Genomic DNA, 25,153 nt, shown 5'->3' on the forward strand with positions numbered 1-25,153 from the left:
CGTGTGGCGTGACGTAAGGCCCCTCCCCCTCCGGGCATCGGAGAAGATTGTACCATTCTCAAAGCTGCTAAATAGGTTGTGATAGAATCCATCTATGGAACTCAAAATATCACACGTCGTAATTTTGTTCAAGTCCTATCCCATTTTTTTATTTTTGTGGCTTTAAAGCCTCGTAGCCACCGGTGTCACGACCTCTTGCCTCCGAAAACGGAACCCCCTATTTCCGAATAGTCCGCGCCGCTCCGATCCCAGGTTCCCGGTGTCATGGCAGCTCCGAGAACCTGTTAACCGGGGGTTGCTTTACGGCAGGGGGCGAGGGTCAGAAGGTCTCGCCCCGCAGCCGGGGCGGCGGGGTAATCGGAGCGGGGCTGAGAGAGCGGGGCTGAGTGGGCGGGGGCGCGGGGAAGGCCTACGGCGTCTCCGCTGCGATGGCGGCTTCTGGGAGCGGCATGGCCCAGAAGAGCTGGGAACTGGCCAACAACATGCAGGAAGCCCAGAGCATCGACGAGATCTACAAGTACGACAAGAAGCAGCAGCAGGAAATCCTGGCGGCCAAGCCCTGGACTAAGGAGTGAGGAGATGTTGGGGGGAGGTAGGGGGTGCGGGGGGGAGGGGGAGAGGGGCGGGGGTTGGCGGGGTAGCAGGGAGGGAGGGGGAAGGACTGAAGCTCGGAGCCACCGAGCCGCTCAGTCCCTTCTTCACATCCTCCCCACTCCACACACCCACCCATCAACCCGGGACTACCCTCGGAGCGATCGTAGGACCCCCAAACTTGAGCGTTTGAGGGGAGCCGGAGGTCATCTATTGCAATCCCTTCTGTTTTACAAAGGGAAACTGAGGCCCAAAAAGGCTTGTTCAAGATGGCTCCGGTGACTTTTCTGTATGGGGAGGCTGGCCATCTCTCCGCTCAGATCATTACTCTCCTGAAGCAGATTGAGGGCTAGCGTAGGGGTTCTTAATCTTTTTTGTGGATGAAGGTTCCTCTTTGGCAAGTCAGGTCAGTCAGCCAACATTGATTAAGCACCTACTCTGTATCAAACTACTTAGTCCTTAAAGATTGAAAGAAGGGCAGACAGGCCCTACCCTCAAGGAACTCACAGTCGGAGCAAAAATTGTGTATGAGAAAAGCAGAGGACCAGATAAATTGGAGAGAATCAACAGAGAAAACGCTCAAAGTCTGGGGATTTTGAGAAACCGCTGGCTCCTTTGTGCAAAATAGCTAGATCAGAGTAAGGGATAAGAAGATAGGAAGGAGTCAGGTTACAGTGGGCTCAGAATCCAAATAGAGAAATTTATATTTGATATAAATTATATAAACTAGATGAAGTCTATGGCCCCTTTCTCAGAATAATGTAGTTAAATGGGTAAAATAAAATATGTTGTATCACAAAAGAATACAATTCTTTTGAATTTTAGTCATCAAAATATTTTGAAAAACAAGGTCATGGACTCCAGATCAAATGGGTAGTAGAGTTTGGGATTCAAACCTAGGTACTCAAGTGAGTTTAGGGATTTCCTGAAAAAATATGATGAAGTGTCTCCTTTTAAAACTCCTCATACAGTAGGGCACTTTCTGTAATGAATAGTTAAGAGCTATATGAAATATATAATGTGGAAGGCAAATTCCTTTCTCTAAAAATATATAGAAAAATCATTAAAGATTGTTTAGGTGTAGAATCCCAGAATTCAGTGTTGGAAGTCCTCAGTGACAAGTATTTCTCATAACTAAAAAAAGAATTCCCTTTTAGGGTATATCCAAATAGGTCATCCCACCTAAACTTAAAGACTTCAAATGAGGGGACAAATTCTAGACAAATTATTATACTTCTTCATAACTCTAATTTTAAAAACAAATTATTTATTTAGTACTTTATTTTTCCCCAATTATATGTAAAAATAATTTTTGCCATGTGTTTTTAAAACTGAATTCCTAATTCTTTCCAATCCTTCCTCTCTCTCCCCTCAGTGAGAAGGCAAGCAATTCCATACACATTGTACATATGTAGTCATATAAAACATTTTCATATTAGTTATGTTGTGAAAGAAAACATGGACCCCCTCCAAAAAAATCAAGAAAAATAAGTATACTTCAGTCTGTATTCAGACACCATCAATTTTTTTCTCTGGTTACAGATAGCATTTTTCATAAGTCCTTCAAAGATGTCTTGGATCATTCATTGTTAAGAATAGCTAAGTCACTCCTAGTTGATCATCTTACAGTATTTGTTACTTTGTATACCTTCCATGCCACTTTGCTTCAAGTTCTGTAAGATTTTACAAGATTTTATGAGTGTCCTGCTCATCATCTCTTATAGCACAATAATATACCATCATAGTTACATACCACAATTTATTCCGCTATTTCCCAATTGATGAGCTTTTCATCAATTTTCAATTCTTTGCCACTGGAAAAGAGCTGTTATAAATGTTTTTATACATGTAAATCCTTTGGTTTTTTATCTCTTTTTGGATATAGACCTCGTTGTGATGTCAGGTCAAAGGATATACGGGCTTTTATAGCCCTTTGGGCATAGTTCCAAATTGCTCTACTGAATGGTTAAATCATCATAACTAATTTTATAGGAAGTTTTTCTTTGTATCAGAAATTTTCCTCTTGTGTTACCCTTGTTCATCATTTTACACATGAAAAAAAGGGAACTAGCACCTGCTAAGCATTTTTTACACTCTCAGAATAGGTGCTATTATTATCATTTTACAGTTGAGGTAACTGAGGCAAAAGTGACTTACCCACACAGCTACCCAAGTTTTCTTGATTCCAGGCCTACCATACACTACTACATATCTGCTTCTGAGACAGACTTGCCTGGCTACTCTCCAAACCTGAACTCAAACCCAGATCTCCTGACCAAGGATCCTTTCTAATTTTTCCCCCTCCTTGCTGAAGCCTAATGTTCCACAGTTACAAATTCATTTCTTAGCTTGAGGATTGCTTTCAGCTAAAATACAAATATTTTGGGAGACGGGCTTTTTCAGTTATTTATATTTTAGTATGAAGATGACAGTAAAGTTTATGATTTAGAATTAAATTGGAGATTTTTACAAATAAGAAAATGAAAAACCCTGGAAGTAAAGTGACTTATCCAAAAAATGTACAGGTAGTATGTAGGAGTGTCAGAATTTGAATCAAAGTATTTTGATTCTTGATCAGATACACTATACCTGAAGAGAGGCTACAAGGATCCGCTACCAACAGGACCTGCTTTTATTCAATCTATACTATATACATTGTACTTTATTCTATATACTGAAAAGTATATAATGTAATGAAGGCAGATGCCATGGCAAACTTAGAAAGGGGAAGATTTATTGGCCTGCTCATATGACATTTCTACAAAAACAGGTTGGTGATTTGGGTGAATTGTGGAATTTTCTGTATGTGTGATTTTTTTTTCCAGAACAATAATATCTGCTTTATTCCCTACATCCTACAAGGAATAACAATCCTTTAATATATACTTTTTCCAGCCATCCCTTTTACCATTTCCCTTCACTTTCCAATTTCTGTCATGTCATGTTTAACTTATATAAAAAGCATTTTTGTTTTTGTTTTGTAGTCACCATTACTTTAAATACTGCAAGATCTCAGCCTTAGCCCTACTGAAAATGGTAATGCACGCTAGATCAGGAGGCAACTTGGAAGTGATGGGTTTGATGCTTGGGAAAGTGGACGGTGAAACCATGATCATTATGGACAGTTTTGCTTTGCCTGTAGAGGGCACTGAAACTCGAGTCAATGCCCAAGCTGCTGCCTATGAATATATGGCAGCATATATAGAAAATGCAAAACAGGTAATCAATGTTTTAAGTAAAAAGATTTCACAGCAACTATATGTTATATAATTGAAATGTAGAAAAAAATCTAGCAGTGAACTTTATAGTAAAACTTAATGTTTCAGGTTTAATTTCATTAATTACCTTACATGTATGTATTAAATAAGATTAAGCATAGTAGTGATTTATGCTGAGTCTTTTTAATCTCACAAGTCATTGTACTTAGATATCTTAATATTTGTTGTAAAATGTTGTCATGTACTCTGTTATTGCATAGTTGTTGGTAAATAACCAAAAGACAGCTGATTCTAACTTAGGTAAGAACTTCAGCATTTAAAATGGCCATTTTTTCTTCCTTTGTTAGGTGGGTCGACTTGAAAATGCAATTGGCTGGTATCACAGTCACCCTGGCTATGGCTGTTGGCTCTCTGGGATTGATGTTAGTACCCAGATGCTCAATCAGCAGTTTCAAGAACCTTTTGTAGCAGTAGTTGTAAGTATTCCAGTTATTAAGTTCACAATAGAACTTGAGTCTTCCTTAAGTTTATATGTTACTAAATGAGAATATCTGTCCGTAGTTACATTTGGTTTGCCATGTAATCAGTGATTAATACCTGTGAGAAGGTCTCACCATTGAAAATCAATATGATATCAGAGAAAGAACATTGGATTAGGAGTCTGGAAAACTAGTTTGGAGGACAAATTCTTCCTTTCTCTGGAACTCAGCTTCAACTAAAATAGAGGAACTAGATGATTTCAAAGCTACCTTTTAATTCTTGAATTCTGCTAGTTCTGTGATCAAGAGCACCTCAGTCATCTATAATGATAGTATTTTTTACATTGTTGATCACCATATAAAAAGAGATAGTGAAATGTATTAAGTTATTTCCAATGCCTGGAAACACATTTTGGCCTCTTGAAAATGAAAGAAAAGATTTCCTCCCTGTCCTCAGATTTTAGCCAAGAATCACTGTTGGAATATCTAGCAGTCCATATGTGGCTGCCGTGTACCAGAAATTAGATCATTCCTGTAGAAAACTTGTTGCTTTTATATAGCAAGGACCTCACAGAAATAGAACACTGTGAATACAATGGAGATGATTATCTATGAATACATAAACTGGAAGTAGGACTTCTCTGTTTCTTTGGTTTTATGGAAAACCTGTATTGTAAATCACCAATCAGGATTAGATTCATTTTAAGTGTAAAAAATAGGTAATACAACATAACATTTTCACTCATTTTGTTGTTTGCTTGTATTTTGTTTTCTTTCTCATTTTTTTCCTTTTTGATCTGATTTCAAAATACCTGTATAAATATATATACATACATTAGATTTAACATTTTAACATGTTTAACATATATGGATTACTTGCCAGAGGGGGGAGAAGAAGAGAAAATTTAGAACACAAGGTTTTGCAATAGTGTTGAAAAATTATCCATATGTATGTTTTGAAAATTAAAAGTTTTAATAAAAAAAATTTAGGTGATAGCTATAGTTGCTATCATAAAAAAGATCATTAACAACTGCTCCCTACAGCATTTTAAAATGCAATACGTAGGCATCTTACATTCACACACACAAATGTCTTCACCTTGAACTCTCCTTTGTAACAGGAAAAAACAGTTGAGCAGAACTGAGTGATTCCAACAATGAGATGATGTTCTGCTCCAAGAGGCAACAAGGAAAGGAACCTGTTATCTGTATCATTTGTCCTTTGAAACTGAGATTAGTTGTTCTACTTTGGGTAACTTCATACTAATTTATTTTCTACTAGTCATCCCGCATTTCTCAGAATTCAGCCATTTCTTGTAGCACAGTGATATTTCATGATGTTCTTATATTAATGTAATGTTCTAATTCTGTGATCTTTGCATTAATGCAGAGGTCAACTTAAAGGTAAGCTTATGCCATATGACTACCCTTACAAAAGCAGGAAGACAGGCAGCAAGGAATGCATTGAGGCAGGAAGGAAGGCAGGAAAGCAGGCAAGATGTAAGGCAAGAAGGAAGACAGGAAGGAAGGAAGGAAAGAAGGCAGCCAGGCAGAAAGGAAGGAAGGCAGGAAGAAAATCAGGCAGGAAGAAAGGCATTAAGGCAGGAAGGCAGGCAAGATGTAAGGCAAGAAGGAAGATAGGAAAGAAAGAAGGAACAAAGGCAGGAAGGAAGTCAGGAAAGAAGGAACGAAGGCAGGAAGGAAGGAAAGAAGGAAGGGAGACAGAAAGGAAGGATAGAAGGAAGGTAGGAAGGAAAACAGGAAGGCATCAAGGAAGGAAGGAAGGAAGGTTGGTTTCCCAAATGGCATATACCTGTTGGGTTCCTACTGTGGCAGCTCTGTTCACATAGGTTATTTTTTGTCCTTAGTTCTCAAAAAGGACCATATTATCAGGGAGATGATGCCATGACATACAACTGAGTTGGATTATATGAAGGAGAAATATACAGGGTTACTTGTCTTACATTTCACTCCACAGCCATCTGGATCCAGTGACTTGATATAAATCAGTATAAGTCGTGATAAGAAAGAGAGGCAAAAGACAGCCCCTGACTTCAAGAAGTTTAGAATCTAATGGAAAAGACAACATGTAAAATATAACATATAAAGGATACACAAACATCAGGAACCTATGTATAGAATAAATAAGAATCAATTAACACATAAGATACACTAGAATGGGACTAGAGAAGTTTTCCAGTAAAAGAAGGAATTTTGGTTGGCACTTAGAGGAAGTTAGAGATCGAAATATACAATATTTACACTGGTTTAGCTTGTTTTATTTGCTTGCCTTTTTTCCTCATTTTTTTCCCTTTTTGATTTGCTTTTTTCTTGTGGAGCATGATTAATATGGAAATGTGTTTAGAAGAATTGCAAATGTTAAATCTATATTTATTTACTTTGTGTCTAGAAGATGGGGGTGGATGGAACAGAAGAAGAACAGTTTGGAACAGAAGGTTTGCAAGGGTGAATTTTGTAAATGATTTTTGCATGTATTCTGAAAATAAAAAGCCATTATTAATTAAAAAAAAAAAAAAAATGACTACCCTTACAAACAGAAACCTCTTTTAACAAGAAAAACAAGAGAAAAGCCTAGGGTCTAATTTGATCTAGAATATACCAAAAAGTTGTCCAGTTTCCTTGTATCTGGCATTATACAATAAATCATCTTCACACTGATGACCTCTGGGGTGACCAGAAAGCTTGATATACTCCAGACTAGCCTGTATTTCCTTTAGAATTCTTAAGTCAAAATAGTAGCAATTATGTATCTGTGATGTGGACATCTAAACTAAAGCTCCATCTCAATTTTTGGTATCACTATCATGGAATACAGAAATACCTAAATTAATGATGCTTTTTTGTTCATGTAGACAGTAATTAATTTTTAAGTGAATGCTACTCAAAAAGAGAGCAGATCTGGTATAGTAGGTGGAGAGTTAGCCAAAGAAGCAGAAAATTCTGCCTTTGACATAATGGCTATGTAATGCTCCTTTTTGAATGATTGTGATCCTGATTGTGAAGTTACCCAAAGTAGAACAACTAATCTCAGTCTCAAAGGACAAATGATACAGATAACAGGTTCCTTTCCTTGTTGCCTCTTGGACATAACAGAACATAAGACTTGTGGGAGTTTAACCCCACTGTCTAGACTATAATCTCTTATTTGCAGATTAGTCTACTTAAATTTGGAAAGATTCATCAACCATAACAACTAGTAGACTATTTATTAAAATACAAAAGTATTGTGATTTGAATCAGTATAAGAACTGGGTATACCAATAAATCACAAAACTTTAAACTGTTGAAGTAATCACCCCAGATTAAGTATTATAGAACTTAAATATCATACACAGCTATGTTTCTGTAAGAATACCAATTTGAAATGCCTAGAACCACTTTTAACCTGGCTCAGATATTTCCAATAAATATAGGGATTCCCTGAGATCCAAGATACCAATAGCAAATTTACTTAATCTGGGGTAGGGACTTCATTTAACAAGGTGGCTAAAGAGAGACCTCTTCAAATCCTTTGTTTATTTCAAAGTTCTACTGAAGCAACACCTTCAAATTGAATCCTTTTTTTATTCCTAGCTATCTCTCCTCCCTCCCCCCAAAATTACCTTGTATTCTGTTCATGCTGTCAGATTTTTATTAATTTACAAAGTGCCATTTGTGATACAACTTAAGCTGCTTGAGGGCAAGATCTATTTCATTGTTATCTTTGTATCTCTACTGCCTACTACAGTGTCTGACAGAGTAGAGGCACTTGGTAAATGATGGATAGATGGAAGATAAATGAATGGATAGATAAATGAATGAATGGATGGAGGCTTTAAGATATGAGAGGGAACTAAGGTGGGAGCTTATAGTTGGGAGAAAACCAGTGAAGTTGGTTTTAAAGAAGTGAGGCAGGAGTCTGGTAGAAGACAAAAAAGAAAAGATACTGGAAGCTATTTAGGAGTATTGTAGGAGAGGTGGAGTCAAGATGGCAGAAAATAGATAGGTCTTTGAGTTCTTCCTGGCTTCCCTCAGATCAAAAAAGGTATATTGTAGGAAAGAGAGGAGGCAAAATGGGAGCAAAAGGAAGAAGAAATAGGAAGCATATATTGTCCCTTCCATTCACTCTCTCTTTTCTCTATTTCCAAAGAGGAAGAATAAAATAAAGAGGGGAAAGAAGCACATTCTTTGTGAAGTCATTCCAATACAATTTCTTGTTTTCCCCTAAAACCAATCTTAAGACAAGGGGAGCTATGGTAGGGATCCCATAGCTGTAGCAAGATAAGGTTTTCTCTCCTTTCATTCTTTTCTTCCAGAGAGTTTTCCTAGTATTGGCAGATGGTAAGATATGACCTGGCAAGATAGGCAGGAACACTAAACTAGGCCATAGCAAACATTTATCTCTTTTTCTTTATCTTCCTTCCATGCCATTGCCTCATCCTCTTTTATGGCCCAAAATGGAATGATACAAGAAAGTTAGCAAATGCCATGCCAGAAAAGCATGGGGATTAGATTCCAGACATTAATTAGAAACTTCACTGAGGATCATTAGGATCATTTCTGATATGTTCAGAGTGTTAGAGACACTATCTAATTAGTTTTCTATTAAAAAAAAAAAAAGTAGAAAATAATCTTTACTAATGCTGAGCAAAACAAGCAGAACCAGGAAAACATTATACACAGCAAGAACAAGATTATGCAATGATCAACTACAACAAACTTGCTTCTCAGCAGTTCAGTGAGACAGCCCCAATAAATTCTGGATGGAAAACAACATCCAGGTACTGAGAGAGAAAAGAACTATAGAGGCATGTAAATCAACACAATGTAAATCAACTTTTTTTTTCCTTGTTTTGTTTTTCTCTCATAGCTTTTCCCTTTAATTCTAATTTTTTCTCTCCCAACATGATTTATAAGAAAATGTGTAAAAAAGAATGAATGTATATGCATAACCAAAAAAAAAAAAAAAAAAAAGTTTTCTACATGTAACTGGGGAAAGTAAAAATTTTAAAAAATAATCTTTAAATAGGTAAATATAGTAAAAAAAAAAAAAGTTCAAAAAATATAGCTTGAATGTTTTGTGGAAGCAAAACACTAGAAACCAAGTATATATTGGGAATATCTTTAAAATTTTGTGATACATGTACATGGTGATCTATAAATAATAACAAATAGAAAAAAAATCAGAAATTTGGAAAGACTTGCTGATGCAAGATGAAAAAAGCATAAACCACAAAACAAAATACACAGTGACTACATTAATTTAAGTAGAAAGAATCAAAAAAAGGAAAATTGAATGTCACATGATTATATTAGCCACATTTGTCCAGGAAGAGATAAGAAAGCACACCTATCATATTTCTTTGCAAAAATAGGGGACTGTGAATTTGGAACCTTTTGTACCTTGTTAGATTTGATTGTTGTATTGATTAGTCCTGCTAAACTATTCTTTCCCTCCTCTTTTTTATTCTTTATTAAAAGAAATGACTCATTGGTTAGAAGAGGGAGGATTCATTTCAGAAGTAAAGGTGATGTAAAATAAAATACCAGGAAAAACTTTTTAAGAATTTTAAAATAAAACTATAGCTTGTTCTTTTCATAAATAAATTGAACCCTTCTATAATCCTAAGTACTTATAAACTAATAGTTTATAGAGGAATTTTTATTTAGGGTAATGAACTCACAGTGTTTTCTAGATCTTTTATTTTGGACTTCTCACAAAGTATTTCTCACTCTTAGTATTAATTAAACTATATTTTCTATCCTGTAACAATTGCATTTTAATAAGTACTTTGTATATTATTATAGATTGATCCAACAAGAACAATATCTGCAGGAAAAGTAAATCTTGGTGCCTTTAGGACCTATCCAAAGGTAATAAACATTTAGTTATATAAAATAAATTTGTGTTGAATTGAAGATTATTTCTTTAAATTCTATTCATCTCTTTCAAATTAAAAAAGGACTTCATATGAAAAATGCATTTTTCTCATTCTTCAATCTAAACCAAAGATGTAACAATATTTGCATAATATCAATCAAATCCCTACAAAATTTGTACCTAATAAAACAAAAAATTTTGAGTTTTTTGACCATATATTTTTATAGTTGAAAGTATAGGAAAAGATCATTTGATTTATTAAATACCCTTCTTGCTCTTTATTCTACATTATGCACTACAGAAACCGTTTAAACTGATATTCTTTGCTTGTAGAAGCATATATAAAAGCATGACAGATGCATATATGACAAGGTAGTATTCCAGAACAAATTTATAACATCCAGTAAAATAAATTATGCATAGGAAAGAAATGCTCAAATGACTGATCGGAATAGACTTTCTATATTTTAAAATATGATTTGAGAAAATATATCCTTTTTTAAAGGATATATTAAAGCTATAATTAGGGAAATTTAAAACTTTCTTATAAGTTTAGTCACATTGATTAATTTCCCTAATCATTTTCTGTATGATTTAGTCATTTCCCACACAATGGGTTGAAATTACTATCATATCAGAAAGGCTACAGGTTTCCTTCAGGTCCTCCACAATTTTATTGTGATGCCAAGAAAAAGATTTAAGCTAATTGTCCATGATGGTACTAGTATGAAGGGCACCCCAGACACTTGACTCTGTTATTTTTTCTTATTCCATTCCTTTTTTAAGAAGCTTTTAGTCTTGCATTATGAAAGGCAATGATATTGTTTACAGTATTATTTACTTTACTTTTCACATATTGTAACAATGCAAAATTTAATTCTTATGCCCAGAATGTATGAGTTTGGGATGGCTCCATATACCAATAATAAAATCCCTTACACATTTCAGATTTCATACTTCTGAATTAGACTTTGTTTCTAAAACATTCTTTCACCTTTCATTTACCAGTTTCCTTTGATTTATTCAGATTCTCCTAAGATTCCATTTCCTTCAAAAAGCTTTTCCTGATTATAATTGAGAAAAATTAAAACTCTTTTTCCCCTAATAATTGCCATTTCCTAGCTCTATTATCAAATTAAAACTAAAGATAAAACTGGCCATGTTCTAATAAACCTGAAATCTATGTTACTTTGGAATTATTTTCACAAATTGCTGATTTATTTTAAATTCTTTGTATAGGGCTATAAACCACCAGATGAGGGTCCTTCTGAGTATCAGACTATTCCACTTAATAAAATAGAAGATTTTGGAGTACACTGCAAACAGTAAGTAATTCAGAAAAGAACAGAAAAAATAAACCTTTTTTAAAATGGTTACTTTAAAAAACTTTTTACAAACAAACAAAAAAAAAAACAGTAAATTTTGAATTCTATTTTCATTCTTCTGCATTCTCTCGCAGTCTTTAATGGACTTAATATACCTAATGGTATGTTTAATGGAATTAATATATCAAGTACATACTTGATATTTTATGCTCTCCTTTTTCCATTTAACCTTATTTCTTATGTTTTCTCATGTATTATTCATGTAGTTACATAGCTGTCAGAAATGAAGATAATGTGGACTGTGTAAATCGTTTCTTATGTTAACAAATCATAGTTGGTTTAACCCATTTTCTCTTGTTGGGTGTATGGGTACTTTACCCCTTTTTTAGCCTATTGTAGTGTTACTATTAAATTTATTTCACTTGTATTTATTAAGTGCCTATTGCATATGAGACATTGTGCTAAATTTTGTAAGGAACACTAAAATAAATAGGTCTCATACATGGTCCCTGACCTGAAGTAACTTAAATTCTAGGATGGAAATGAAACAAATATACAAAATTCACATTAGTGCCACAAGATAGTTTTAAACAGAGTGCAGCATGGAATGAGCGCAGAGAGATATATCATCTTTCAACTAGAAAAAAAATTGTTTTTGTTTTTGTTTTAATGCACCTTTCTAGGTCTTTTGGTTTCTCTTGAATTACTAAAATATATACAATGCAACAAATCATTTTTATGTAGAATATGGTGCTAATAATAATAGTAACTGGCATTTGTATAGCACTTTAAAAATTTGCAAAGTATTTTACACATATTATCTTATTTGATTCTTATTACAATTCTGAGAGGTAGGTACTATTATTATTCCATTTTACAGATTATTATATCCCATTTTAAGGAAAACTGAGCCTTAGAGTGATTATTCAGGGTAACATGGCTAATAAATGTCTTAAGGCATATTTGAACTCATATCTTCCTGACTCCAAGTCTCCAGCAATCTAACTGTTGTGCCACTTTGCTACCCATAGGCCCTGGGGAAGACAAAAAGCTTAAATAAGATATAGTTGTTGCTTGCAAAGAATTTATAGTGTACTGAACGTAACACATTAGAGAGTTGAAAAATAAAATGCCATACATTATCTGAGGAGAGAAACTCATTACCAGGTTGGCAGAGGCCAGGGAGAGGATCATTAGGGAATCAGAGGAGGTATTTTAGAAGATTAAATTGGACTTTAAAGGATGGTTGGGAATTAGCTGAGTAATTAGCTGGGAAGAAGGGTATTATTCCAAGCATTAGTAAATAGCCTGAAGAAAGGCGGAGGAGTTATGAGAGCCTTTTAACCTGTCTCTAGGATATAATTTATGAAAGAAAGAAATAGGAAGAGAAATAAATTATGGAATCCCTTGAATTCCAAGCAAAAATGTTTGAAATTAATGAGTTTTCTCATCAGGACTGACTTTAGATCTATGCATAGGACAGACCTGGCAATGTGAAAGTTGGATTTGAGAATAGAGTCTAGAAGACCATAGACCTCTAAGTGTGATAAAAATTTGCATTAGGGAATTGGCAAAAGGAATGGCAGAAGAAGGTTCAGATTGAAGAAATGTTAAAGGGTTGTAATTGATAGAAATGTATTGCTTATAGACTCTTTCTTGCTTCTTTCCCCCTTATATTAAAAAAATTTAAAAAAAAAAAAAAAGCCCAAAGCAGTCAATGTGGAAGATCTGGTGAATTGTGCTGCCACATTTAAAAGTAGTAAAATCAAAAAGAATAACCGAGTCAGGAGCAGGGTAGGAGAGCAAAGAAGAATTTAACAAAAACATAATAAGCACTTAATAATCTTTTGGGGAAACAGTCAACTAATTTGGGAACATGTTGATGGAGATGAGAAATTTAAAGATGTCCTATAAGCTGTAAAACACATCAGAAAATCTGCATAGAAATGGTAGATGAAGCTGTGTGAGTGAATGAAATTGCCAAAAGAATGTTAAAAGAGAATAGCCGAGGAGAACAAAAATTGTCTTTAATTACTCAATGAGGAATACCTCTGTAATTGTTGGGAGCTTAAAGAATGTGTAGGAGACTTTTGAGTATCTCAGTGAATCTAAAGAATAGGATTCTGTAAGGTATTGGCAGTTAAATAAAAGCTGAAGTTGCTGAAAGGTTAATGAAATGAAAAACATTTTTAAAATTAAATTTGGTAATTAGAAGGTCTTTAATAACATTTAAAGAACAGTTTTAGTAGAATGATAGGGGCAGAAACCTATCACAAAGGGCTAAAGAAAGGAAATGGAGGCTGACTTGATGGTAATCCTGATTTCCTGGATAATACTCGGGGAGAAACCTTATCTAGCCACTGTGGAAGAAGGGGTAGCTCCTCCACAGAGATCTGGGGTCATTCCCCTGATAAGATTACCAGGGAAGGGAAAATATCGGTGAGCAGAGAATATTTGAAGGAGTAACAATATAGGGAAAGCCATGGTAAATCCCAGGACAGACTGCATTCAAGAGACTTATGATTGCTAAATCCTTTTACTACAGATGATTCTGGCAACGAAGAACTAGTGGCTGTGCCTAAGATCCCATAACATGTGCTATTGCCCTGGTACTTCTGATGCTGCTCTAGCTCCTTAATTTTTGCCTTAGAGGGTAACCATCTTGCAATAGTTATGATATTCCTGATGCTTTCCTCCATGTTGTCACTAGCTGTCATCAAAAGATCCACTGTAAATTGTAGGGATTTGTCATTGCTGAGTGCCATGCACCACATCATTGAGATTTAGCACTGGATCCTTCTAGAACAGGGCTAAAGGGAGCCTTGTCTTCTGCCAACAACCATTTGGATATTTATAGTATCATTTGCAGGCCATAAAAAATTATCAGCTTACAGAACTCGAGCAGTGGGAGGTTGTTATACTTAGCTTTTAGTTTGTTGACTGCAGTTGCCCTAGCAAATGATTTCACAGGCCTTATGTGGCCTAAGGACTAGATGTTCCCCATCTCTATTCTAAAAGAAGGGTGAAGAAAAAGCCTGGAATTTCTTATCTTTGTTATCTTTTATTATCTCATTCAGGAAAGCATAAAGATTTCTTTATGTGTCTTTTGATCTTGCCATTTGTTTAGTGTAGTGTTATTTTCCTTTTTTTTTCCTTGTACCATCTTGTCAGGATCCTTTGGTTTGAATTTAGGATTGTCCAATGAAAGCCCAAAAGCTATTTCAATGATAACATGTCTTCTAAAACAGAGTTGTGAACACAATTTGAAAATTCCCAGGTGTAGTTGAACCTATGCTGAAAAATGTCTAACAAAAAAATTTTTTGTAATGCAAATAATAGTGTTTATTTGTGGTTTTCTAATATGCAACACACAGGGATCCTTTCTATTTACCTTTGATACTTCTCTAGATATTTAAGACCTTGTCACCAAAGGGTGAGATGTAATGAAATCATTATCTACCCAAGTCCCCTCTCCCCTCACTCTATCAAGTAGGTAAGAATTTTTCCCTGTAAAGCAACAGAATTAAACACAGATTTAAATTTAAATAATTACAAATAGATCTTGGTTGGCCCAAAGGACTAAGGTCAAACTGTGCAGCTTCTTGGTGGCCACTGGCCAAATTGATGTAACTTTCTGACCATTTTAGGGTATAAAAAGCCCATCCCCATGGCATTGGGGACCCTGACTGGATAGATGTGCCAAGGTCATTTAAGTCATTATAGCATACTCTGTAACCAACTGTGTTTCTATACGGAAACTAGAGTAGCAGCCTCTAGCTGAGCTAAGTGTTTCAGTGTTCCAAAGGAATTTTTTGCTATAGCTATATTATTGAATGATTGGTGAGTATATCTCATTTTGTTCCAATATCAAACTTAACACTAATAGGGATCCAGCCTAAGTCATTACCATCTATTAAACATTCTGCTAGAATGTTTTCAAAATGGTAATGTTTTAGGATCAGTGATCCAGACACCATTTCCAGATTATAATTTAGAATTATTCTAGATTATAATTGTTAACTGAAGCTGAAAAAGAGGGCTCATTTGAAATCTATTTTCCAAAAATGATAAATCATTTTTGTGAGCCTATTTTGTTTGATATTTTGTTTGTTTGATTATTTAAGATAAAAATATGAAACCACAAATGATAAGTGCAATTCACTGTATATTTATTTAAAAGTAACTTCTTTAAAATGTAGTTCTTTTGTCATTTAAATTAACTTATTTTTTATATAATAGGTACTATGCTTTAGAAGTTTCTTACTTTAAATCGTCTTTGGATCGCAAATTGCTTGAACTTCTGTGGAACAAATACTGGGTAAATACTCTGAGTTCTTCCAGCTTACTTACGGTGAGTATCAAAGTTTTAAAGATGTTTTGACTTTTATCTAAAATACGTCTAATCACTTTTCTTGTGAGAGTATAAAAATCTATGAGAAATATTAATATTTCCAACTAAGATTTATTTTTTATAAACATATGATAACATTTTTCAGATTCCTCCATATCCATAATGTCTTTTGAATAACACCACAGATATCTCAGTGTACGTGTTCTTTAAATACAGTTTCATGATCTGTGTGAAACATCAACTCTTTCCTATAGGTTCACACAGGAGAGAAATCTTACAAAGGAAATTTATGTAAAAAAAACTTTCAAATGTTGACTAAACTTCAGGGATTTGACATTATACAGTAATTGTGGAAATGTAAGGAAAGCTTTGATCACATTTGTTACTTGGTATATACTTGAGTTACTGTTTCAGTTTATTTAGGAATTTTCAAGAATATAGGGAGTTATTCCCCACTTCTTTTCCTCTCTTACAATTTGTAGTAGCTTCCATAAGATTGCAATAGTTTTGCACAAGTTCTTGTGGGAAGTTGTTTAGTCAATTTCAGTTGTGCCTTACTCTTCATAATTATATTTGGGGTTTTCTTGGCAAAGATACTAGAGTGGTTTGCCATTTACTTCTCCAGATCACTTTACAGATGAGGAAACCTAGGTAACAGGAGTCAAGAGACTTAGCCAGAGTCATACAGTTTATAAGAGTCTGAAGTCAGATTTGAATTCAGGAAGAGGAGTCTGCCTGTCTCCAGGCCAGACACTTTTCATGGGGTCACTTACTGGCCCTGGTGAAAAGCACACAATGTGATATTAGAAATACTGGCTCAGTAAAACTCCCAAGTTTTTTTTGTTTTTTTTTTTTTTAAGACTGTTGAAATTCTTTATTAATTGGGAAGTTGGAGGGGTTGTAATATAATACTAAAAATCTAAAGCTTTTGTATTTAAATTATTAATTTTAAGTAACACTGAATAATGGAGTGAAATAAGAAAACTGGTGAACACAAATCCCTCCAGAAAGCTCACAGAATGTAAAACACCATTCCCACACCTTCTATTTGATACGTATCAAGTAATTCTTTGAGGCCCATCTATATTTTTTAAAATGGTTTTGCCCCTGAATCAACTTGGCACTTATTACAGTGCTTATTACAGCTTATTACAGCTAGAAAAATGAAGGCAGAGTTTGTTCATCAAGAGCTGAAAATACCTCTTAGAATAAAAGGGATAAAAATGGATTCCCTAGTCTGGGGGGTTCAGATGGTAGGATCAGGGGGAGGAAATTACATAGGCAGTGTGATGTAATAAGTACTGGATTTGGAACCTAGAGGATCTGGGTTTGAATGTAACATTCTATGTTTGTAACATGATTTTCTCACTTAAATAAGAGATATACAACCACATGAAGATTAAGGGGAAAAAAATAAGCTTTTAAATACTTGGGGCAAAGAGTAGCAGAAAAAAGAGTGGTCTTGAAGTCAATTACTTAATTAAGATTTCCATCCAGACTTTAACCCTTGAAATCTTTGTGACTAAACAAGTATCTGAGCTTCATTTACCTCATTTATAAAATGACGATACAACTACTTAACCCATTTTTCTTTTTTTTTTTTTTTTAATTTATTTATTTAATAGCCTTTTATTTACAGGTTATATGCATGGTTAACTTTACAGCATTAACAGTTGCCAAACCTCTTGTTCCAATTTTTCACCTTGACCCCCTCACCCCCTCCCCCAGATGGCAGGATGACCAGTAGATGTTAAATATATTAAAATATAAATTAGATACACAATATGTATACATGACCAAACGTTATTTTGCTGTACAAAAAGAATCAGACTCTGAAATATTGTACAATTAGCTTGTGAAGGAAATAAAAAATGCAGGTGGGCATAAATATAGGGATTAGGAGTTCAATGTAATGGTTTTTAGTCATCACCCAGAGTTCTTTCTCTGGGTGTAGCTGGTTCAGTTCATTATTGCTCCATTGGAAATGATTTGGTTGATCTCGTTGCTGAGGATGGCCAGGTCCATCAGAACTGGTCATCATATAGTATTGTTGTTGAAGTATATAATGATCTCCTGGTCCTGCTCATTTCACTCAGCATCAGTTCGTGTAAGTCTCTCCAGGCCTTTCTGAAATCATCCTGTTGATCATTTCTTACAGAACAATAATATTCCATAAATATTCATATACCACAATTTATTCAGCCATTCTCCAACTGATGGGCATCCATTCAGTTTCCAGTTTCTAGCCACTACAAAAAGTACTTAACCCATTTTTCTCACAAGTGCTTAAAGTACTTGACCAGGATGAAGATTTGTTGTTTTGGTGAAGCAAACTCCAGATCCAGATATACAGCTATTCTCCTATTTATAATCTTAGCTTCCTAAAGTACTAAGAGGGTAAATGACCAGCATAGTGACACATAGCCAGTATGTAGTTTTCCTGACTTGGAGGCTATTTCTGGAGGGATATTATCTCTTTCAGATATTTTGAAGTTCTGGATTAGAGAGATTAGGCTTGCCTTGCCTAACCCTGGAAGGCAGAACTAGAATTTGCAGAGAAACCAGTTTCTTCTTGATGCAAGAAACAAGTTGTCCAAAAGTTGAATGGTCTGCCTCACAATGTAGTGAGTTCCCCATCACCAGAATTGTTAAACAGAAGCTGAAGGAGCATTTGTAAGGCTGTTCAGGGATTTCTGCTTGGAGTATGAGTTAAAATTAGATAATGTTCTGGGGTACCTTCTAAATTTGAGATTTCATATTTCCAATTAATAGTTGGGTAAGGGACTGTCTTACTTGAACACTGCAGACTCCTATTTAGGTCATATATTATTTCAAGTGAAATACAGTTATTAATACTACCTGCACAGTAGCCTACATTTTATTAAAAATTATTCATAGGAAAAAAAGGGTAATAGTGAGTGATCCTCAGGACTGTGTCATACTACCTGTTTAGGCTCTTAGACAAATAACTATTAATATTCCTTTATACTCTCTAAAGTGCTGGTTTAATCTATAAACCCATTTGTATTTTTTTTTTTTTTGTCAAGGAAAAATAATGTAAATGTACCTTATTGGTGAGTCAAATATTAAGTTCCACACTGAACACTGCTATAAAGCACAAAGGAACATGTGCTATGTGGTCAGGCAAGTCACTGACATGAACATGAAAGGTCATTGGACAGTGGTTTTTCTGTTGTAACTCATTGTGTCCTGTAGCCATTTCTTTCCAAACATTACTATCTTTTGTTTTCACATCACTTTCATTTCTAAACATTTTTTCTTCTCCTTCTCTCAAAAAATACAAGAGCAGAAAAAAAGTTTTACAAAAATATCTAGCTCAAGGTCAACCTGATTCTGACAAGATTTGCAGAATTGTCTTTTTAGACTCCCATCCTGCAGAGAAGGAAATGAGATGCATGTTTTCTAAAGTGTTGTGATTGTATCTATAATTTTCCCGATTCCTAGTTTCCTACTTAGTTCTTCCCAGTCTTCTCTAGATTATATTCACATTTACTTATAGGTTATATATTGTAGATTTATTTATATTCACATTTCCTATATAGCAGTAATATTCTATTATGTTTATAATCATTATTTGGTTAACTATACTCCAATTGATGATAACCTACCCTTTCCATCCTACATTCATTCTTTTTTTGTTGTTTTTTTTATTATAGCTTTTTATTGACATAACATATACATGGGTAATTTTTCAACATTGACTCTTGCAAAAATTTCTGTTCCAACTTTTCCCCTCCTTCCCTCCATCCCCTCCCTTAGATAGCAGGTAGTCCCATACAAGTTAAGTACAATATATGTATTCATATTTATACAGTTATCTTGCTGCACAAGAAAAATAGGATTTAGAAAGAAGGTAAAAATAACCTAGGAAGAAAAACAAAAATGGGTGTCACTGTTTTGTTCATTACTAATCAATTGACACTGAACTGGATCTTCTCATTGTTGAAGATAGCCACTTCCATCAGAATTGATCCTCATATAGTATTGTTGAATTTTATGATGATTTCCTGGTTCTGCTCATTTCACTTAGCATCAGTTCATGTAAGTCTCTCCAGGTCTCTCTGAAATGATCCTGCTGATCATTTCTTATAGAACAATAACATTCCATAATATTCATACCATAACTTATTCAGCCATTCTCTGATGGGCATCCCTTCAGTTTCTAATTTTTTGCCACTACACAAAGGACTGCCACAAACATTTTTGCACATACAGGTCCCTTTCTCTCCTTTAAGATTTCTTTGGGATATAGGCCTAGTAGTAACACTGCTGGATCAAAGGATATGCACAGTTTGATAACTTTTTGAGCATATTTCCAAATTGCTCTGCAGAATGGTTGGATCCATTCACAACTCCACCAACAATGTATCAGTGTCCCAGTTTTCCACATCCCCTCCAACATTTGTCGTTATCTTTCCTATCATCTTAGCCAATCTGAGAAGTATACTACATTCATTCTTAATGGTGCATATGAAATGATATATTCCATTGCAGAAGTAAAACTTTCTGATCTAATCTGAGATGCTTATGGTTCAATAGCTTTGTGTTTCTTTTATGAAAGGCTCATAAAACTAAAATGTTCTATGAAACTTCTGGGAAAAATTCTCTCTTCTAAACCATCTGATCTAAATAAATCTAGAGAAGTCAAATAGACTTATTCTAGAGAGCACTGATTTGCATGCACAAGAAAGTTAACAGTAGTATTTGTGCTAATTGTGAAACAGTAAAAGAATTGAAGCATATTTTTCTATTCTTCTGGTATTTATTGGTTTAGAAGCTGAGTCAGTATTTTAATGTACCAACTTTTCTTTTGGGTTTATATATTTCAAATTAGTATCTACCTTTTCATGGCCATTTAGTCAGGAAATACAGTGCCCCTTAAGTTTTTTTAAAAACTTCCTAAAGTTGACGTGTCTTAAAGTAGGACCCTTAGAAAACCAGTATCCTAAAAATGCATATGAGTTTTTTTAAAAATTATATTGCAGTGAGTACCAATACTAGGAAATTAGGTTTATACAGGCAAAAGTACACAAGCAAGATCATAGAATTTAATCATGAAGCTTCTAGTAATGATTACAATGATTTTATGATTTCTCAGTGTTGTCTGGTTTTCTCCATCCAGTTTGTTCTAATTTCTAATCATATTTAGGTTAAATGAAATTTCAAAATAGATTTTGTTAACAAAATGGGATCTTATTTTAGTAAGAATAGTTTGAAGAAAGAAAAGGGGGACAAAACTCATGATGTAATAAGATTGTTGATTTTCTTATTTACATAATTTTTAAAAGGTTGAAGTTCCTCAACTAGTCATTTAGATGTCATGCCAAAATTCTTGATAACACATTATTTACTAAATTTTCTACTAAAGATAATTGAAAGGAAAATGTGAATTTTATCAGTGATAGAGAAATGAGTCTTTTGGATCAGAAACATGTTAAATGCCTTTCTTCATCCTTCCCACCTCATCTCCTCCCAGAATGCAGATTATACCACTGGACAAGTCTTTGATTTATCTGAAAAACTGGAACAGTCAGAAGCCCAGCTTGGACGAGGGAGTTTCATGTTAGGTTTAGAAACACACGACCGAAAGTCAGAAGACAAACTTGCTAAAGCAACAAGAGACAGGTAAGGAATTATGACTTCTTGCAGTTAGAACCTTTTTGTTTCCCACAAAGTAAAATTTCCCTTTTAATTCAGTAAGCATTTATTAAGCACCTACTATGTGGCAGGCACTGTGCCAAGGGTTAGGAATACAAATAAGAAAAAGAAAGACTGCTCAAGGAGTTTTCAGTCTGTGGGGAAAGACTACCAAAAAAAAGCTGGAAAGTAGGGGGAACAGGTAGAAGAAGTTACTGGACAAGGGTTACCTATTCCTGGGTATCTTGATCCATGGAGTTTAGACCAAGCTGAACTCTAGGTGGAAAGTAACTGACACAAATTCTTTCACCAGTATCCTTACTATAAACTTAATAATCATCCATTACAAAAAGAAAATTTAAAAAAAAAAAATGAGTTGTTAAATCTTATATCAGTCTTTTAGCATTTAAGTGAATTAATAAACAGCAAATAAATTTTTTTTAATGAATTTTTGTTCTCTGAGCCCTTCCAAATCTGATGTTTTTAAGTATGGCTTTTTTGTCTTTCTGTTGTACAGATTGCATGCTATACATATATCTAGACATATGTGTATGCACACATATAGAGACATGTGTCCATGTTTGTAAAGAGTTAAATACAAGGTGGTTTGAAAAGGAAGGACACTAATATTTAAAGGTATCAGGAAAAGAAGACCAAGGATTTTTTGAGGTTCAGGTGAGAAGAGAGAGTGCATTCCGGGCATGGGGGACAGCTTATGAAAAAGCATGGATTTATATGAGGGCGGTGTCCAGATTTATGAGGAACAAATGAAAAAGGGCTGCAGAATTTAAAATGGGACATAATGTATAAGGGTCCTGGAAAGATAGATTGAGGCAAAGTTGTGAAAGGCTTTAAAATTAAACAGAAGACTTGTATCTTATTTTAAAGGCTATAAGAAGCCATTGGAGTTGAGTAGAGGAATGACATGGTCAGATTTTCATATAAAAAAAATCATTTTGTCTGGATTTCACCTGGAAGAGGTAGTGGAGATAAATTTGAAGCAGGAACATTAGTTGGGAGGATACTGCAACAATCCAAGCAAGAAATGATGAAGTCCTATACAGAGCTGGTAGTTGTATGAAGAAAAATGTTCAGATGTGAAAGATCTTGTAAAAGTAGAAATGAGAATTAGCCAGTGGAACATATATGTAGGATGAAATTAGCATTAAGAATAACACCAAATTCTTTGAATGTTCAATATTGTGCAAATTTTGCCACAACAAAATTGTTCATATTAAGCCAGGGAACAAATTTTATCATTTATTACCTGGAGATTCAGTTTCCCAAACATAGTTGGAGGCATGAAGGAATAGGTAAACTGGCATATCATATTAACCAATTTAGTAATTCTCTTTTAAGGGAGAAAATGTTATATCAATTAATAGAAAACATTGGAGATAATGTACAGAATTTTATTTAAAAAATTTTTTAAATATTGCATCTGTTTTTATTAATATTAGGGGATGCCTGTCTGAAGACTGCTTAAGTATTTTCCTTTTATTATTTAGCAAAATTTTTATCCTAACCAGTAGTGAACCAGACTTCGTGTTTTCTAAAATATTTTATTATATTATATATTATGAATATTTAGATAAATTGGTTGGATTATAGATATTAAAAGGCAATCTTAAAAATGCAAATAAAAACATTGTACTTTTACAAAGCTTTCATTTGTGCATTCTTGTATTTTTTATATTTCTGTATTTTTTCCTCAGCTGTAAGACCACCATAGAAGCTATCCATGGATTGATGTCTCAGGTTATTAAGGATAAACTTTTCAACCAAATTAATATTTCCTAAAGAATACCATCAAGTAGTTACTCTTTTCTGCCTTCTTAGAGGTATTTCTTTTGTTTGACAGCTAATATGAGAAAAATACTCAAGTTAATACTTTAAAATTGGTCAACAGAAATCTGATTTGCAGAACAAAGTGCTTTGAAATTCTGTTAGTAGTTGTATTAAAAATATTTCAGAAGATTGCTTTGGAAAACTTCTTAAGAAGAAACTAAAGGATTGTCACTTAGAGATTGGCTTTTAGTTATTTATACTGATCATTGAGCTATAATAAAAATTTCTTTAAAATGATTCTTTTCTGTGTACTCTTTACATTACTCTGATATTCTTTGTAAAAGAAGCCTATACAAGTTTAAGGAAATCCTTTGATTTTGAAAGATTTTGCCATTTCTTTCTAAATTTAATACAAGCATTTGGCAAAATTTTGTGACACTTTCATTTTTTTTTTTAATTTTTTGGAGCACATTGCTTTATGAATCATGTTGGAAGAGAAAAATCAGAGCAAAAGGGAAAAACCATGAGAAAGAGAAAAAAACAAAGAAGTGAACAAATAGCATGATTTACCTTCAATCTCCTTAGTTCTTTTTCTGGAGGCAGATAGCAGTGACATACTATTTCAAACACCACATTCTGCTAAACTCCTATTGTACACTATTAGATGAAACCAGGAATCTCTTTAAAAATGCAGTTTAAAGTCATCCATTTCTTTCAAGATATTTTTCCTAAGTTCTCTTCATGAAATGTTTTCTTTTAAAAGTCAAGCAATTTAGAGATGACTTAAAATAGAACTTTTAAAAATTGATATTTATAAATTATAAAAATGTATGGGAAAGATAAAATAATGCTGATCATATCTTAGTATTTTCTTTTTAATTTCATCAATCTTAATTTATATTTAAAAACTGGTTAAGCACAATCTTTAATACTATTGGAATCAGCACCTGGTAGTAAGAGCATCATAGAATTTTAAAGCAAGCCAAGTGTACAAATTATTACATTTATTTATTAAAACTTGATACAGTAATTTTTTTTTTCTGTTCCATACATAAAGTAGATTGGTAAAGTAAAAAAGAATGATACATTTAATATCAAGGATATGTGTTTAAATCCAAACTCCTCCCTAGTTACCTGCATGACTGATTAAGGAAGTCAGTGAGGTCTCTCTGAATCTTTTGTTTTCTGAAACATCCACAAAATAATTACCTTCTAAGATTCCCATCCAGCTCTTAAATATATGATCCTTTTTGTCAGGTTTTGGGGTTGTTGGGTTTTTTTCAAGTGTTGGTCAAAACTTTTCCTTATTGGAATACAGCTAACATATTGCATGTGGAGCTGTTCTGATATCACTTAAAATGTCAGGAATAAAAACCAAAATATACAACACAAAAACCCTTTGAGTGTATCATTTTTCTGTGTTCACAAGATAAATTCTGACACCAAACCCTATGTATGTAGGTCATTTATAGCATCAAGGTCAAAGATCTTTACAAATTAGATACATCTAGCTAGTATTTTTAATTTTAAGTACTCAGTGAATTGAACAAATTCCTCAATTGTGCAGCAGCCCCTTAAAAATAAACACAACAGAATTAGAATATAAGTACTTTCCAGTGAGACTGGGTGTTGGAAGTTTCTATACCATGTAGGTTTATTTTCTAAAAACTCATGTGAATGATGAGGTACAGATGTACCAGTCCTGCTTGCATATAAGAATTGATTTATTTTGCTAATGATGTCTGTACTGTATCTAGCTGTAGATGAATAAATTGAATACAGACTGGCTTAGTTTCCAAAGTTTCATTCCATACTGTATTGTTCTGAGCAAAGGGAGGCAATCATGTTCCTTTTTGAGATAA

At 34.1% G+C, this 25,153-nt stretch overlaps 1 protein-coding gene across 1 annotated transcript; it reads left to right on the forward strand.

The window, feature by feature from the left end:
• The first annotated feature begins 18 nt into the window (after positions 1–18).
• Positions 19–23,589, forward strand: COPS5 (COP9 signalosome subunit 5). Its single transcript, XM_003759725.4, has 8 exons — positions 19–571; positions 3,576–3,810; positions 4,157–4,285; positions 10,097–10,162; positions 11,409–11,494; positions 15,734–15,845; positions 21,343–21,491; positions 23,219–23,589. The coding sequence occupies exons 1-8, from the start codon at positions 429–431 to the stop codon at positions 23,301–23,303; spliced, it is 1,005 nt and encodes a 334-aa protein (XP_003759773.1). The 5' UTR covers positions 19–428; the 3' UTR covers positions 23,304–23,589.
• Positions 23,590–25,153: the final 1,564 nt, after the last annotated feature.

The sequence above is a fragment of the Sarcophilus harrisii genome, chromosome 1 (genome assembly GCF_902635505.1).
Source record: "Sarcophilus harrisii chromosome 1, mSarHar1.11, whole genome shotgun sequence".
In the NCBI taxonomy this organism is placed as follows: domain Eukaryota; kingdom Metazoa; phylum Chordata; class Mammalia; order Dasyuromorphia; family Dasyuridae; genus Sarcophilus; species Sarcophilus harrisii.

Coding starts and splice junctions, on each gene's coding strand:
- COPS5 (XM_003759725.4), top strand. CDS start 429: ATGGCGGCTTCTGGGAGCGGCATGGCCCAGAAGAGCTGGGAACTGGCC. Junction 572..3,575: donor GCCAAGCCCTGGACTAAGGA/GTGAGGAGATGT, acceptor TTTGTTTTGTAG/TCACCATTACTTTAAATACT. Junction 4,286..10,096: donor AACCTTTTGTAGCAGTAGTT/GTAAGTATTCCA, acceptor ATATTATTATAG/ATTGATCCAACAAGAACAAT.